Consider the following 18170-nt stretch of genomic DNA (forward strand, 5'->3'; position numbering starts at 1 on the left):
TGAGGAGTCAGCAGCCAGGGGAGATCGCTGCCCTGCCTAACAACCCAAGTTCTGTTCCTGGTGCCCACATAGCAGAAGGAGGAAACCAGCTCCTGAAAGTTGTCCTCTGACCTTTACACACACTGTAGCATGTGTGTGCCTCAACACACACACACACACACACACACACACACACACACACACACACACACACAATTTTAAATGTAAAGAAAAATAGAAAATGCAGAAGTAACTATGACCTATTCCAGGCCATTGTGCTAGCTTTCTTTTACTGTAACAAAATACCTCACGTAATAACTTTCAAAAGAGGTAAGGTTAATTCTGGCTCAGTTTCAGTCCAAAACTAACTGGCCACCCTGGTTTTGGACCTGTTGTAAGGCAGCACACCATGGCAGGAGTATGTGGTAAGAGAAGCCCGTTCGTTTCTTGTGGGTAGCAAAGAAAGGATAACTAGAGGAAGGGACTGGGGGGTCTACTCTCTCATTCCTCTAAAGACCTCTGTTAAAGTTTGGATAGCAAGTGTCTTTCAAAAAAATCTCATATGCTGAAAACTTGCTTCCTGCCTGGTGACACTATTCTAGGAAATACTGGAAGATTTAAGGGATGCGATTTAGCTAGAAGTAGGTCACTGGGGGACAGGTCCTTAGGAGCATATTGTCCCTGTCTGTCTCTCTCTATTTCCGGTCTGCATGAGGTGAGCAGCCTCTGCCACACGCTTCCGTGATGCTCTCCTTGGCCCCAGTGGCACTCAGTGTTGCGGAGGGCTGTGGCTTGAAACCCTTACAGGGAGCCACAATGAATCCCCCCACCCCTTGCATTGCTTCTACCAGACATCACAGTAACACAGTCTGTCAAGATAACCTCTTTCCAAGCCTTACCTCTAAAGGTTCTTCCTCCCAATAGACCCACAGCCCGGGCCCAAGCCTTTAACTACACACGGGTGCTGGAGGACACTTATTAAAATCATAGCAACCACATAAGAAATGTCTCGACAGCATGGCAGCCATGAGAACAGTAGGGCTTGAGTGTCTTCCCATGTAGGAGCTTTACAGCACTGCCTGGCAGCCTGCCCTCTGACAGGAAGCTGAGCGGAGCCTCCCGCCAAACCCACTCCTTACACTCCTTCTTTACGCAGTTGCTTTTTAAATGACCAACTTCCATGGTTCCTAACAACTCACATCACAGAGGTTACTGGTGACCTTTAGGCAAAGCAGGAAACCCCAGGACTCGTCTGAGTCTTTGGCCATCTGGTAGTCCACCAAGAAATACAGCAGGAACCCATGACTTGGGGAAGGTGGGGCTTATGAGTGGGAAGGAGTGAGCAAGAGAAGTGGGAGCGTTAGTCCAAGGTGGGGGTCAGGAAAGAGCTACTTCGGGGGACCAGGGCTCAGCTCCACCTGGTGTTGGAGCACTTGCCCTGAACTCGAGGGGAGGTGGTAGGAACCTGTCCCTTTTTATGGTGGTCAGGATGGGTTTAAGGCCTAAGTCAGGCAAAGGTATAGTGGAGTGTGTGTGTGTGTGTGTGTGTGTGTGTGTGTGTGTGTGTGTGTGTGTGAGAGAGAGAGAGAGAGAGAGAGAGAGAGAGAGAGAGAGAGAGAGAGAGAGAGAGACATCAAGTCTTAATTGGCAGGTAAGATTGTGTTTAATTAGACAGAGGGGAGAACTGACATGGACAAGCCTATCAGTCTAACTAGAGTAGTTTCTTCAGCATCTGTCCTGGGTGGGTGCTGAGGATTCGGTATTCACAGCACAGACTCGGTCCATGTTGTTTACAGAGAGCTCTGAGTACAGAGATGTTGGCTACCTTCCCTTCATCACCTCTCTGAAGCCTTTTCTGGCTGCCCAGTGAAGGGCTGGCTCCTCCGCTGCACTGGTTCCATTTAGGACAGCTCCCACCCCCCATGTGTGCCCACCCCGACAAGCACATGCTTTCATCCTTCTGCTCTGAGCACAGAGACTCCCAAGAATAGCAATGCACCAGTTGTATCCTCAGCTCTGAAGCCAGAATGTGGAAGTTTTCAGTAAATGGATTTTGAGAGGTTGGCATTTTGAGAAAGAGGGGGGGGGAAGCACTCTTTAATTGTGGTAAAATACACAAAGCATAAACTGTATCATCGTAACTATTTTATGCTTTCCATTTTATTGTTTCCAAGGCAGTGAGTGGCATTGGGCACATTCCCATTGTTGCTGGGCCTCACAGGGTCTTCACCTTCCCACGTGGAAACCACCTTCCCTCAGCACTTCCACCCAGGCTAACCCTAACCCAGCCTGGGGTACCCACTATCTACTTTCTGTCTGTGAGTGTGACTCCTCTAAGTTCCTCCTATAACAGCTCCCCCATACACCACTTGTTCTTTTGTGGCCAACAGGAAATGGATTTTCAACAATTGAGAGCTGGTTCCCCAGTAGCCCAGATCACGTGAGCCACAGAAACCCAGGCCAGATAAGCCCTTGCTATTCTTCAAAGGGCACCCAGCAACACTGCCCAAGCCCTTCTCAGGTCCTCCCTGGGTGTTGGGATTTTTCCTTCCCATGAGCCTGTGGGACACTGCCAGTGTCTCTCCCTGTGCACTTAGGTGGGCTTGGAAGCCTGGTGCCGCATAAACCTTCCAGAGGGCTGGCCCATCTCTGACTCACATACCTTGCGAGTCCAGGCCTGGCCCCTTAGTGGGTTTTCATCAAATTGGGTTGGACTTGCCGTAGGACCAGAGGCAAAGGTGAGTAGATACAGAACGAGGCTCCGCCCTGCTTAGGCAGAGCTGTTCTGGTCTGCCCCATACAGAACGAGGCTCCGCCCTGCTTACCTGCTTAGAAAGAGCTGTTCTGGTCTGCCCCTGCTCCCACCGCAAGCTCCACCTCCCAATCCTGGGGACGCTGGGAGGGTCCATGGTCAGCTGCCTGCACCAACACCCCCTGCAGCAATCCAGTTGTCTAATCAGTGTGGTAAGGGCAGCCTCCCTGGTGTTGGGACAGACTGAGTGACGTTGATCTGGTGGTTGGCTGTTCCCAGAGCTCTGAGCACACACAGATTGGCATCTGTTCTTACGTTCTGCGCTCTGCTCCTTCCCGAGTGTGTTTTTGAGGTGGCCCTGGGTCACTTGGTTCATTATCAATCTGCTGTCTGAAACAGGCTTTGCTTACTGGAATATTAATTATATGCACTAGTCTGTTTTCTGTTGCTATGAAAATGATGCACAAGGCTGGGTACTTAAAGGGAGGAAGGGGTTTAGGTAGCTTACATTTCGAAAACTGAAAATCCAGACAGCATGGTGCTGGTTCTGCTGGACCCTCAACCCCCACCCCCAGCTGCTTTATCTCACAGCAGATGGCTTTGTGGGATGCATATTAGAGAGACTCAGTGGAAAGCGGGGGTCAGGGGCCAGGCCAACCTTGCCTTTTTAGAACTCTCTATCTCAGAGAACTAACAGGGGGTCCCATAGGAACTAATTAATCCCTTCCAAGGAGGGCATCCCTAGTGACCTAATCATAACCCACTAGGCTCCTCTTCTTAAAAATCCCTCTGGGACAGAGACCTAATGCCATTCCTGCTCATGTTGTCTTCCTCACTGACCCACCCTGTGGGGGAATTGGTCTCAGGATCTGCTGAATTGCTTAGCACAAAACTGCCTTCTTCGGGCCACACTAACAAATGGCCAAGAAGATCCCTTCCAGGAGCATCTGATCTTACATTTGCATCTTTCCCCTCAGCCCTTACACTGGCCGAGAGCAGCTGAACAGCGTCAGTTTGATCCAAAAGCCAACTCAAAATCTCTCTGGGACAGCTGTTCAGAGCATGCGCACAGGTATGACCAAACTGTGGGCAGGTGTAGGGAAGAGAGGCCTTCCAGGTGTCACCTCTTCTCAAACCACCTCTTCAGTTTGTTTCCCAAGGAAAGTTCGCAGTCATTTTGCTTTAAAAATTCTTCTCAAAACCTTTTGGAGTTGGGAAGACCTCTCAAAGTCAACATCTGCCCTTGGGTGTTATATGAATCTAGAAGGGGATATTTTTTTGGAGGTGGTTCCCAAAACTGTGGTTGAGTATGAGGAATATCAGCTCTGCTGCTTCCCAGGGGCTCACAGTATCTCTCAGTGCTCCCCAGAAAGCATGCACATGGAGAGCAGCATGCTTTTCTCTACAAGTTCCCAGTCAAAAACAAAGACAGAGAACTAAGAAGAGTCCTGGTCCTTGAAGGATGTTAACCCAGAAGCCAGATCTGAATGCAGTCACATCTCTCTTCTGTTAACTAAACTGCCAGACTCAGTTTCCTGGGGGAGGAAAGATGTGAATTGCCTGTGGTGGTCGGTCACCAGTGGGGGATTTTCCTGCCGGAACTGGTGTAGAAATCGTGTCCGACCCCAAGACTCCAGCTTTCCAGGAACAGCTTTAGGCGTCTGCTTTGTGTCTCCTCCAGACACACCTGGGAAGTATTCCAGGACATGGAAGCTGGGCCATCAGGCCCTGCACTTTGGTGAGTGGTGGAGACCCAGCTAGCTTTCCTTTATTAGAACAAATTTCCGAGAGAAGTCAATTTTCAAAAAGGGAAGGCTGGAAGACAGAGGCAGGGCCATCTCTGTGAGCTGAGGCAAGCCTGATTACATATCAAGTTCTGGCCTAGCCAGGGCTGCATAGTAAGACCCTGTCTTAAAACAAAAAATAAAGGAAAGGAAAGGTTTATTTTTACCCATGACTTCAGAGGTATCAGTCCAGGTTGCTGGGCCCTGTTGCTTCGGGCCTGTGACAACAGAGTGTATCGTAATAGGAGTGGATGATGGGTGAGGCCTGTTCACTGATGAGAGTCAGGAAGCAGAAAGAATGACCAAGAGACCGTTGTTGAGTATCCCCTTCAAGACCACACACGCAACGACTCAATTTCGATGCACCTTTAAGGCACCTTCTCTTAAAGGTTGCATTCCCTCCAGTAGCAACACACAGTAGCAACAAAGCTTTCAACTCATGGTCCTTTGGGGAACATTCAAGATCCAAGCTATTACAAGACTCAGAGGGGAAGACTTTGCTGTCTCATCTCTGTGTTTAGTTTCAGTTATCACTGACAGGAAGTACAGCCCCCACTTACCCTCCATCTTGTCTCAAGACCAGTGCAGGAAAAAAGTTAAGTGAGCATGGTGGCTCATGCTTATAATCCAAGTGCCTCAAACATGGCAGAGTGACCAAGCCTTTGTAGCCAGTGTTGGATTCATAGTGAATTGGAGGCCAGCATGGGTGACATAGAGACCATGTCAAAAAAAATGACAAGGACTAGAGGTTTAGCTCAGGGATAGGACACTTGCTTAACATGTACAAGATCCTAGGCTCCATCTCTAATACCAATGGGGAGGGCTTCTGGAGAATTACTCAGAAAGCAGACCCCGTCCATCGGCCATCCTGCCATGGTCTCCACTCTTGCAGCCCAGTGTTGACCAATGTTGGCCCAGTTGTGTTCCAGTCAAATATGTGCTCAGTGATCTGTTCCCAGGCTGATGGGAGATTTGCTGTGAGCTGCTCTTGCTTGGATGTGTGTGCATTTTGTTGGGTTCCAACTGATTTGGGAGGAAAACCCAAATATGGTGCTTTGATTCTGCCTCCAGAGTCACAGAACAGCTGGAGGAAGAGCTGTGCGGAGGAACCCAACCCAGACATCGTGTGTGTGACATTGAAGCGTGATCCACATCGTGGTTTTGGTAAGAGGGCTCCTTGAAGGGGAGGCCCAGGTTCTGCTCTGCACAGGGGGAATGAGCACCGTTCATCTCCCCAACCTGGCCTCTTCCCTTCTACCTTGCATTTTTCAACAATCCCTTGCATTTTTCCTTCCTTTCAGTGTCTGCAAAGAACACAAAGACTTTGGGGACGAAGGATTCCTTGCAAGTGCTGATGTATTTTCAGGGTGCATCTAAACACAAGATAAAAATAAAATCCTCTCTCCCCACACACCTCACACTGACCTTTCTCTAGTATAAATAGGTTCTTAGTGATGTAGAGGAGTAGGCAATCTTTCGTATCTTCAATTATCAGTCACATTTAAAAATGCTTAAAATCACGTAAGAAGAAACAACACTGAGACAGGATATTTGGTTAGAAATCATCTTTCCTGGGAATGGGGAGAAGGCTCCATTAATGAAACACTTGCCATGCAAATGTGACAGAGTTCCAATCCCCAGCACCCACATCAAAAAGTTGGGTGTGTGTGAAATTATGCCTGTAATCCTGGCACTCAGGAGGCTGAGACAGGGATTCCTCCAGCAAGCTGGCTAATGAGACCAGCTGAGTCAGTGAGCTTTGTGTTCAGTGAGAGACTGCCTTGATGAAGTGGAGGGGCTGAAGCCCACGAGATGACTCACAACTGTCACTTCAGTCTCAGGGGATAGGACACCTTATTCTGGCCTCCACAGGCATCCCACACACGTGGTACAGAGACAGACATGGAAGTAAAACACCCACAAACATACAAGAAAAAGAACTTATACAGTAATTAGCAATGCAGGAAGACATCCAGAGTCAAACTCTGGGGCTCCCCGTGCACACGCATGCGCGCACACGCACACGTATGTGAACTTGCACACATGGAAAACACACACACAGATGGGGGTGGGCAACCCCATCTCCTGCCACGAAGCCAGCTGTGTTGGTGGGCTGCATTTCCAGCTTCAGCTGTAGGTGGTAAAGGGAGCAGTCCGCTTTCTCCAGGCGTCTTACTCAGATGCAGTTATCAGCCGGGCCACTCGGTAGTTGTGTGAGCCACGGAGTCATTAAACATCATCTTATCATCAAATGCCATCTTGGATTACAGGTTTCGTCATTAATGAGGGAGAAGACGCAGACCAAGCAAAGCCAGGCATTTTCATATCTTCCCTTATACCTGGGGGACCAGCAGAAAAGGCTAAAAAGATCAAACCAGGTATACCTTAAGTTAAATGGCCAGAGATGTTTTAAGTTACCACCTTTCTTATTTCCTTGCTGGGGTTATTGAGGCTTTTTTTTTCTCCAGGAGGGAAGATACTAGCCTTAAATCACATTAGCCTGGAGGGCTTCACATTCAACATGGCTGTTAGAATGATCCAGAATTCTCCTAACAACATAGAATTAATCATCTCTCAGTCAAAAGGTACATTTCATCTCACTTTCCGCAATGGAACAGCCTCCTCTGTTACCACCTTGGGCACAAAACACAAAGCTCCATGTAGGTCTTTTGTGTAGCTCTCAGCAAGCATGGCCCTGGCTTGCAAGGAGGCAATCCAGTGGCACAAATCAGTACTCTGGGCAGTCTCAGGGGCAGAATGGGGTCCCGTGATTGCATGTCTTTCTGGAAGGCAGCCGTCTCCTCATTAGGCATGGCTGCATACACCCAGTGTATATGTGTTTCTGCCCACTCTCCTTGGATGACAGGGAGGGAATTCTTATTGACACTCAAGTCCAAGATTTCTACCGCTGAGCTCAGGTGGAGCAGTCAGCTGTGCCGCTGGGAAGGAGAGGGAGATTGTCTTCAGTCCGCATCAGCACAGCAAGCACAGTGTCCTTGCTGGTGTAGTCCTGTTGTGGAAGGGTTGTTTCCTTCATCCTTTGACTTAAGAACAACAGCCAAGCAACCAACACTTAGGCCAAAGAACAATATTATGCTTGTTTGGGGGTGTTTTGGTGGGGTTCTTGATAGAGGGACTGGAGGGAGGCTGGCATCCTCTCCCCCTGGTTACTAAGGACCACTGATGCTGTTTTGGCTTGGTGATCTGGTAAATTACATGAGGCGGCCTGCAGACTCAGGCTCATCTCTAACTGCAGACATCCCGCCTTCTGTGCCCTTGGAAAACCAGTGTCACACTTGCAGATGCTGTCACCCGGCCGCTTCCTCTCACCCTCACTGCGGGCAGCTGCACTAGGGTCGTCCACACTGCCTCTGGGGCCAGGCTCAGCAACCCCATCACGCTAGCCTCAAGATCACTGTCTCTGTTGGAGGTTACAGTTCTGACCCCTCTTTCTGAGGCACATCCGTAATCTTTGGATGTTCCTTCACACTCTCCGCATCGAGGGCATTCAGTTCACTTCTTGTGTAGTCAGGCAATAACACCAGACGATCAAATCACAATTCAGCGTAGTCCAAGGACAGACTACCACAATGGCCAAGATGTTAAAAACTGGTAACCAAAATCTACAGTGTTCTCACCACAGTCTTGTGTTAGAATTCCAGACAACAGGTACGCCCACTGTCTGGGGGTTACATACTATCTCCCTGTGGCTGCCCAGACACTTGTCGGGAACATGATTTTGCTACAGTTGATATTTCTACTGAGCCGGTCTGTTGCTGGAGGAAGAGGTCTAGTGATGGTATCCTGGTAAGGCAGCTGTTCTGGACTGGATATCAGGAGCCAGTCGCTAGCAGCTCATGATGAGCAGCTATGAGAGTCGATTGTAAACTGGGTTGTAATCACCCACAGAAGGTCAGGGTCCTCTAGAGCGGTGGGACCGATAGAATGACTATTTAGTATAAAAGGGGACTTTTTAGACTGGCTTACATGATGTAGGCCAGCAACAGTGTCTGTCTGCACCCTGGAGAGGATGAGGACAGTGGCTGCTTAGTCCAGGAGGCTGGATGCCTCCACTGTCCCATTTGGCACTGAAGGCCTGGAAGATTCCTGGGAAGCTGCTGGCCTTCAGTTCACACTGCAAGGCTAAGGATGGATACTCAGAAGCAAGAAGAGAAGGTCCAGAAAGTAAGCAAGGCCACTTTCCCTTGGGTCTCTACATCTGGGCCAAGGTCAGAAGGTGCTGCCCACTCTGAGGAAAGGCTTACCCTCAGTTAATCATTCCTGGAAATGCCCTCACTGACCTGCACAGGGATACAACTCTTAGCTGATTCTAGGGCCTATCAAATTGCCAATCACAATTAACCAACATGACTCCCAGCTTACACTTCTACTACACAAAGAACATGGCTCCTCATGATGGACTGTTAGCTGCTGGCTCCTGATACCCAGTCTAGAACAGCTGCTTTAACTGGAGACCATCACTGGACCTGCTCAGTAGGCTGGCTAGGACAGGCTGACTTTTCAGGTCTAGAGTCCCACCCTCTGCTCCCATGAAGGCTATGGTAGAAAGTGAACAGATGTTTGTAATACTGCCCAAAGGACAGTGACAGTGGACTTTGAGAAAAAATGATCAGGAACATGGCATTACAGACTGGCATCCCTGCCCCCCCCCCACTCCATATCAAAGAGATTTGGATAAAGACCAAATGTATTAAATCGAACTCATTGGATATGTGAGCTTGTGCATTTCCTGGGTGCCAGTAAGCTGTGTCAAAGCTGGAAATCTGCCTGTGCATTCCCACCCCCAGGTCTGAAGGAGCTCTGTTAGCCTTTCTCCAACACGCCTCTGCCGGGCCACTAATAGTGTATTAGCACAGTATCAGTAAATACATTTGCTGATTTATATATGCCAGTCTGTATGTGTGTGAAGTGTACATATGTATGCACACACACGTTTATATATACATACAAACTCCTCAGTCTGTGAACAATCTCTTCTACTAATCCCGCAATGTTATGCTACTGACATATCTGTTTTAGATATAAAGAAACCAAAGGCCAGAAATGTTAGTTATCTCACTCCAGGCTTTACCTATTGATCCCCACCTCATATTATTTTCCTTTGTTCTATGCCAGTTAGAGTGAGTGGGAATCCACGTCCCGCCTTCTCTTAGAGGAGCCCAGAGCCTGGCATTACCAAGGATACTACATGTGGGTCTTTTTGTCACGTGCTGGTAGCAGATGTGCTCCTCAGAGCTTTGCAGAAGGTCAGGGTTTAGAGAAGCCCGGCGTGTTCAGTGTGGGAATCAGGACAAACTAGTTCATTCTTTTGATTCTGTTTTAATTCATTCATTAAATAATTAATCTAGTTCTAATTAAACTGAGGTGACACCTTCCTGGTAGCCTATTGAGAAGATGAAAAGATCTCATCACCCTCTCTTCTCTGCTCCTTTGCTCTCCTCCCCTCCCCTCTCTTTCCCTCATCTCTTTTCTTCTCATATCCCTTCCCATCACAAGAATGACAGACATTTAATAAAGAGGGGCTGGCATTCTTCACTATCCTTGCTTCCATGTTTTAATAACTGAGTCATACAAGTGACTTCTACCTACATTTCTGATCACTTCTAGAATCTTCTGTTTATTCTAGATGCAACATTCTTCATGAAATGCTGAATTCATAGCACCCTCTGCAACTATAAAAGCTCTCATCTCTCAAGGAAAATTCTGTGCCTCGTAGGATGCTACTAGTATGCTAACCTCTCCAAGCATTGACTTCTTGGCTTGTTTTTATAGGTGTTTGTGGAAATAGTTCCAGTGAAGAAAAGAACAGCACAACAAGTTCTGGCATGTTCTGTACAGACATCCTGAGCAATGGGCACCAGGGAACAGAGTCAGCACACACATATGACCAGGACAGAAACATCAGAGGACCGGAATTGGCTCAGGTGCAAAGCTTACCACCCAGGCAGGGGCCTCCACCCTCCCCTCTATCATTACAGATGCTTATCTTCTTGGTCCACATCCTAGAATACAGAAGAAAGAAAATAGAATGTGGAGTCCAGGGGAGCTCCCATGTCCTATACTGTCCTGTGCTCTTGATGGGCCAGGTCAAGCAGCTACACGTTGCTTAACCTCTTCCTGGGAAGCAGGTAGAGCTACTGACACAGGGGGTCAGGGCTCAGGTGGAGCCTCTGGGGTTCCTAGTCTTTTATTAGAACTGTTTCTGATAATGACAACATGAGGGAATTGACTGATGCTGTAATCACAGCCTTTGGGAGGCTGAGGTCAGAGGATTGCTACAAATATGAGGAAAGCCTGGTCTATGTAGCAAGTTCAAGTCTAGTGAGGTTTACATAGTGAGAGTTTGCCTTAGTCCCCTCTCACTCCCCAAAAAAGAGCTGGGCATAGAGTCAGAGAGAATAATAATGATAGCAATAGTTGTTGGCTTATGTGTCCAGCAATATCCTGGGCACTTTATGTGAGCAATCTCACAAAAGCTTGATGACAGTTATATGAGTTAGTTATGACTGTCAACCCCTCCTGTAGTATTTTTACCCAGGGCACAAAGAGAAAAGGATTGTGCTAAAGCCTTCAGGGAATTAGTGGTAGATTTGAGCCTGAAATCCATGGTGTTAGACTCCAGAACAGAAACCATGCTCCAGGCTGCCCTTTAGAAGGCTCCCTTCTGCAGGAAACAGCAGAAGGCTCTGTGTGGTGGGAAACCTGCAGACTGGTTTTAGGAGCAGTTGGGAGGGGACTAGTTTAGAAGCATCTGTAGAACCTATATCCTCGGGCTCTGTTGGACCATGTGTCCAGCTTTGTGTCCAGGTAACCAGTGGTGTAGTGGATATTACATAGCCACTTTGGATCTCATCCATGGCAGTTGTTTCATACCTCAAGATTCAACAGTTAGTCGAAACATCTTGCCAAATCAAGGGGTGTGGAGTCCTTGGAAGAGCTGGCACTTCCTCTGTTATATACTAAACTCTTCAGAAGCTCTTCTATTGAAATGATGGTTTTCAGTTTACTTCAACTCATTTATTTTCCTATGAGTTAATAGTATTTTCCAACATGGAGCAGGAATCTCCATGTTGCATGGGGCAGTGGAACGTGGACAAGGGGAGCATTGTCTGGAAGCAAGGGTCAGCCAGCTCAGCACACCTGTGGGAACTCCAGGTGTGCCCTTGAGTTTATGTTTCAGTCAAACCTGGCTTTGCGTTTCAGTTTTTCCCTATACTAGCTGCATCTCTGAGCATCCAGGTAATAACACTCTCTTTATCATATCCACGGTAATTTATTATCACAAAAGTTATTGGTTGTCAGATTGGGAATCTCCTTGCTAAAAGCCTCAAGCCCCTTAGACAGCAATTTAGCATGGGTAGGTGGGTCTCATCACCGTCTCCAGCCACTTGCATTGTAGTGCCAGGTTCTTATTCCCCTTCCTGTTGCCATAATAGAGTGGGTGAATAACAAACAAGGGTTTATTTGGATAATGATGTGGTAGCTGGGAAGTCCCAGATCGAGGAGCCACATCTAGTGAAGGTTACTATGTTATGTCATGATGTGGTGGGAGGCATGATATGGGGGAGAGTGTTCATGAGTGTCAGAAATGGAAAGAGAAAATGGGGACAGATTTCTCCTTTTTATACACAGCCTACTCCTATAGCAATGCATTCATGAGGCTTGTGGCTTCATGACCTAATCACTCTGAAAGTTTCATTTCTTAGTATTGTATTAATGGTAGTTAAATTTAAGGGTGATTTGTAGAGGAGATGTTCAAACCACAGAATAACCCTGGACATAATAGGTATCCAACAAATGTCTTATGAATAGTTGAATGGATGAACAAGTCATGTAGTTATTGCCACAAGTACCAAGGAAGTTGCCTGGTACATGGTATGATCTTTTTCGTAAAATTTCAGCTACTGAAAACTCAGCCATAACAAGACCAGTCTTGGTAAGAATGGTCAGAATCCTGAGATTTGCTTTTGCCTCGAGGAGTTATTGTGTGTCTGGTAGCCAGCATGCTGTACTTGGCTGCCATCATGTGTTGAATGATGCAGGAAGTACTTGGACAGCTTCAGTTCTAACATGGGTGTTTGCCAAGTGAGTACAGACAGGAGGGATCTACATTTATTCAGGCCCTGCCATGTGCCAGCACAATCACAGTCACAGTTAGAAGGCACTCTCAGAGTTATACGGATTAGGAAATGGAGGCCAGACTCAAACAAAGTCCTGCAAGGTCACATGTGAAGGAACTGATAAGGCTGGTGGTGTCTCTCTAGGCTCACACTCTTTCTGGGTTCATTGCTGCCGGCTCTTAGTAGCGATGAGAGTTGGGTATCTGCAGAGGCAGAGGAGGTGCCTCATGGCTCCGTTTTTCTTTTTGTTTGGGGCAGGCCGCTGCTTATTGTCCTCCATCACCTCTAGAAACCAACGCTGGTGAAATCTACTTCGTGGAGCTCGTTAAAGAAGATGGAACACTTGGATTCAGCGTGACTGTAAGACTTGTTAGGGAGCTTGGAAAACAGTAGAATGGTATCCAGGGCATTCCTCTCCGATAATGTGCTCATTGTGATTAAGTGCACGTTGTATGTAGGGGTACACTGAGCTTTCTGTGGGGAATGAGCATTTGAAGACCAGCAGGGAGACACAGAGCAGCTGGAGGTTGTGCTGTGGGCAGGGTCTAAGGAAGAGCACTAGAAGAAGGAGGTAACGTGAGTCAGTCTGGCTCCAAGCTTAAGCTGGACAGCGAGAAGAGGCAGTAAGGCAGAGTTTCATGGATGGAAACTGAAGGGTATCGGGTGACTCACTGTCATCCCAAGGAGGAAATAAACTTGTGCTACATCGACCAGGGGCCAGGGCAAAGTTCAGCCTTTGAGGTCTTCACCATGTCTGGCATTTTGCATCTGGCTTTTGATCTGTAGTGGCAGACGTCTAAGAAGGGAGATTCCCCATGTAACGAATCACCAATGGGTACGGGAAATGGTGTCCACAAAGGTGGTGCACATAAATTCAGAGGTCCAAGTTGGGGAGGCACTGTTTGTATTAGTGAACACTGAATATGACCCAGTACTTAAGATCTTGAGATAGAGCTAGACTTTATTGATGACACTGTTAGATTCAAAGAAACAGAGTGGAAATTCCCAGCACATAAGGAAATATCAAAGGCAGTGAAACATTTCACAGGTAACCCAAGTGTTGAGTGAGGAGAGCATGCTTTGCTTCCCCTGTGGATCTACAGCATGTATCCTTGAATTGCTTAACTGCCAGCACATAAAAGCACTAATTATGAGCCTCTATTTTGTACAACCAGGACATAAGAATCATAAGTCCATAGTGCTTGAACAGGCTGGGACTAAAATGGTCAATTTGTTCTTGGCTTGATAAAACAATCCTATCATAAGACACCAAACAGCAATTTCTCATCTAAAAAACTTGCTAAAATTTAGATTATTTAGATATATGCAAATGCATATGCCAAGAGGAGATTGGTGATTTCTTTGGGCTAGCAAAAACACTGATTGTCTTTGGAGAATTTCCATTTCAAAAATAATTACTGAAATGCCTCCCTTAAATCCAAATGACCATTAAACAAATAAAAGACATTCAAACCCAATAAAAGCTACTGGAGTATACAAGCAAGTTAACGGGAAACTTTAGCATTTATAACTGTCAGCTTGGCCAAATATAGCTGGTGTGATACAGAAAAGGGTACTGTCACACTGAGCTGGTGGAAATGTGAATAATTACACGCACATTCACGTTAAGATGCAAGCTGGCAAAATCTACTGTAATGAAAAAAATGCACATATCCCTGGGCCTACAGACATAGAAATGTGGATCCCACTAAGTAAGGCTGTGCATGTGAAGGTGTTGAATGCTGTGTTGCTAACAGTGACAAGTGCATTGAAGAAACTGAGTACAGATCAATCGAGCAAATGTTGCGTTCACTCTGGCACACATGTATAGAATCCCAGCTAATGTCCCCAAGACAAATGAATCAGGACTAGCTCTGCCCACATGGAAAGGTTTCCACCAGGTACTCACTGAGAAGAAAGCCATATGGACAACACTGACTATGAACCTCTATTTTGTACAAGCTAGCTGAGTCGGATTGGTCTGTGTTTGTTAATAAGACACAAAGACTACTAAATAGTGTGAAATGAACTTCAATCTGTTTCCTTAGGATGGGAGAACTGCGCTGTTCATGTGCAAGTTCAGTATGCTTTTCCAAGGTAGCTGAGGAGCTGGAAAGGTAGAGGACCAAGAGCCTGGAGTTTAGCAAGGAAGGCTAGGCTATGTGACCTCACAGCAGTGGCCAGATTGTTGGCAGATCATAGGCCCTTTCCTGGTGCTTGGCCATTTTGAAGTTTTGTGTTAGCATTGCTAGGAACAGAGTTTCAGGGGAGTCTTGAGTCTTACATAGAATTCCATTAGCCCATAGTGTCTGTTAATTGCCTTTCCACCACTATAACAAATAACAGCGATATAATCAAATTACAAAGGGAAGAGGCTCCTTATGGCCTGCAGTTGTAGAGGTTTCAATCCATGGCTGGCTGGCTCTGTTGCTTTGGGACGGTGGTAGCATATCCTGGTGGAAGGATGGGGTGAATCAATCACTCCCTCATGTCCAGGAAGTGAAGGAAAGAGGAAGAAAGGGGTCTCATTAGCCTCTTCAAGTGCTCACCCTTGTAACCTAAAGACTTCCCACTCGGCTCCACTCTTTCAGGTTCTACTGCTTTCCAGCCAGGAGCTAAGCATCAACAAGAGACCTATGAGGGACGTTCAAGATCCCAACTAAAATAGAGTGTTCAGCTGACTGGCGTGGCTGTCCATTTTGACTTCTATATGATTATATCAGTATGGAGAACAGTAAAGGGAGGTGTATGAACACACAGTCATTATTATTGTATTGTTAGTAGTGGCGTGGGAAGCACAGACAGGGAAGTACCATTGATAAAATATCCATCTACATGTGTGTTTACATTTATAAGATAAATTGGAATAGAGAAGCAGCCTCGGACCTTGATCTTCTGGCCTGTAAGTTCATGCTCTATTGTCAAGTTAAAAAACAAAAAACAAGTTGCAGAGCCAGGCACAGTGGTACATGCCTGTAACTCCACAATCTCAGAGGCAGGAGAGGACCTGGGTTCAATGCCAGAGTAGGTTGAAAAGAAAAAAGAATTGCAAGATACTGAGTAGTTTCAACTTATTTTTCCTCCTGAATTTGTGTTCACAAACAAACATGCAAACATACAAGGTATGCCAAACACAGGCCTCAGTCCTTAGGGTAAGCCTGCCTATGCTACCTATTGTCTACACAGATTTTGTGCACCATACACAACTCTTGTTACAGAACACCTGCCATGTGCCAACTGGGGCTTGGCTTGGCTTGGTTTTGTCACTCAGCCTGTATTGTTATGGTCTGTGTAAACCTGACCTTCTTGCTCACTGGGGAAGAGAGTTTGTCTGGGTGGATGCAGAAGACTGTCAGAGTGGGCTGTATCATAGTTGGGAAAGGTGGGTTCTCTTGTGAGGGAGATTGGAAGGCACCCAGAGGGGACAGGTGGGTTTTGAGTATTGCCTTTTTTCCATAGGGTGGCATTAATACAAGTGTACCTCATGGAGGAATCTTCGTGAAATCCATCATTCCTGGAGGCCCGGCTGCCAAGGAAGGACAGATCCGACAGGGTGAGGGCCACGTCCTGTTGGGAGTTCTGCTCTCTGTGGTTTTGAACCCTGGCTGAGAGAGAGAGCTCAGGCCTTGCTCATGTCAACTCTAGAGCCCCCTGTCTCTCCAGGGCCTGATTTCTTTGCTTGGGAAGGGGAGGAAGATTTCATCTGCTTCACCTGCCTGATCAGTTGGCAGTGGTCTAAAGTTCATAATAAAAATTGAGTAGGAAATTTAAGAGAAGCTTGCTGCTGGGGGAGAGCATTGTTTCCTTAGGCAGATGGGGCCGATACTGGCGACCCCACTTTAGCATGGGGAACATCGTGAGCTGTGAGCTTCCTCTCTGCCCTCCCCCAGAAAAAAGAACTGGGATTGGTGACTCCACTTCAGGTGGGGGATATTGTGAGCTGCCCTCCCCTGGAAAGCAGACTTGGTGCTGGTGACCCCCCTTTAGCATAGGGGTACTGTGAGCTTTTTCTCTGCTCTGAATCCTTTCTTATTGCTCTGAAGGAAAGGAGTGATTTTTATTCTCCAAAACTGCCCAACAGAACCAGAAAAAGACACTAAAGATATGATTTATTTCTGTTTCTCCTTGAGTTCCAGTATTTCTAACATCAACTATTGTCTTCCCAACCTTTTTTGAAATAGAAAACATCCTGGGGATATAAATATTACCCCCGGGTGAGTTGAAGATGTTTTAAAAAATAGTTTCACAGGAAAGCAGGAGGAAAGATAAGGGTGACCAGACCTGGCTTGGCCATTCTGTGAGCCAATAATAGACAGGCTTTCATGTCCTTGCTCTGTTGTGTGCCCCAGAAATGGGCACAGGGCGTGCAGAGAGGCAGCTGATGCTCAGGCGCATGCAGGCTCCCACTGAGCCCAGGGCCCCCTGGCAGCTCTGCTTCTGGCCCCATAGGCAGGAGTCTGACAGGGAGTTGTTCTGGCACCCCTGGGGGACAGGGCATGTGACCAGCATTCCTTCCCCAGGTGACCGGCTCCTGCAGGTGGATGGAGTGAGTCTAAGTGGCCTCACTCACAAGCAGGCTGTGCAGTATCTCAAGGGTCCTGGGCAGGTGAGTACACCGTTACTGGGGACCTTTTCTTACTTCCAGAGCTTTCCAGAAGTCACAGTTGCCTCCAGGTGGGAGCGAGGCAGCCAAGAGACAAAACAGGACTTTTTTAGTCTCCTTTTTTCCTTTCTCACTCTTCATCTTCACACCATTTTCCTATGAGAATGTGAAAACCAGGAGGTAGCAGACAGATGTTCTAAAGTAGAAAACCTCACACCCTTTAAATAGATTTGGAAAGTCTATAGTTGCCTGCTTTGATTTGGGTCTCAGACAGCAGAGCAGACTGAGAGAGAGCACAGACTCCTGCAGGCTGGCTCTGGCTGTACCCCTGCCTGTGCCAACCCCACTGACCAGGGCCCCCACCTGCACTCAGGCCCTGTCTCTTTCACACTTTGCCCACAGTGACCCCCTTCTCCCTATTCACGCCCTTGTCTGTCGCCCTGCGCTTACACCCACCAGGACCTGAGCTGGGCTGTTCTGGGTTTCTGTTCACTACAGTGAGGTAGTGACTCAGTGATGCGGAGAGCTAGAGGTGCTCAGTGTGCCCTCCAGTCCATGTGATGCTCAGGCAGAGCCCCAGGACCGCCACAGGGCTCTGTCCTCTGCCTCACATTGGAGCCCTTTAATTGTTCCAGTCTCCCAAGCCACATATTTCTATGGCTTTCTCTTGGTGATAAAGGAGTTAACAGGGAGAGAAAAGATTTCAAGGGCCTTCTACCCAACTGCCAGGTATAGTTGCGGTCTCGCCTCACATCTGGAGAAGGGGTCATAATTAATTAACACTGTTTATTAGGCCTTCACTAATGCACAAGGCTAGAGGAACTATGTTTGGACACTGGCACAATGACAAGTAGGAATTGCCACTGTGGGGTCATAAGCCTGGTGCTGAATGACAATTGCAGCAGAAGGAT

General features: G+C 47.3%; 1 protein-coding gene across 1 annotated transcript in view; it reads left to right on the forward strand.

Moving 5' to 3' along the window:
- The window catches only part of Frmpd2 (FERM and PDZ domain containing 2), a 121272-nt gene that overhangs the window by 75951 nt on the left and 27151 nt on the right, over positions 1 to 18170 (forward strand). Inside the window, exons 17-24 of the mRNA XM_076544369.1 lie at positions 3709 to 3803; positions 5587 to 5679; positions 6786 to 6893; positions 6984 to 7100; positions 10309 to 10460; positions 12915 to 13016; positions 16116 to 16209; positions 17177 to 17262. Coding sequence (XP_076400484.1) covers positions 3709 to 3803; positions 5587 to 5679; positions 6786 to 6893; positions 6984 to 7100; positions 10309 to 10460; positions 12915 to 13016; positions 16116 to 16209; positions 17177 to 17262 — 847 coding nt within the window. The remainder of the gene's footprint in view (positions 1 to 3708; positions 3804 to 5586; positions 5680 to 6785; positions 6894 to 6983; positions 7101 to 10308; positions 10461 to 12914; positions 13017 to 16115; positions 16210 to 17176; positions 17263 to 18170) is intronic.

Source organism: Peromyscus maniculatus, chromosome 9, assembly GCF_049852395.1.
Source record: "Peromyscus maniculatus bairdii isolate BWxNUB_F1_BW_parent chromosome 9, HU_Pman_BW_mat_3.1, whole genome shotgun sequence".
In the NCBI taxonomy this organism is placed as follows: domain Eukaryota; kingdom Metazoa; phylum Chordata; class Mammalia; order Rodentia; family Cricetidae; genus Peromyscus; species Peromyscus maniculatus.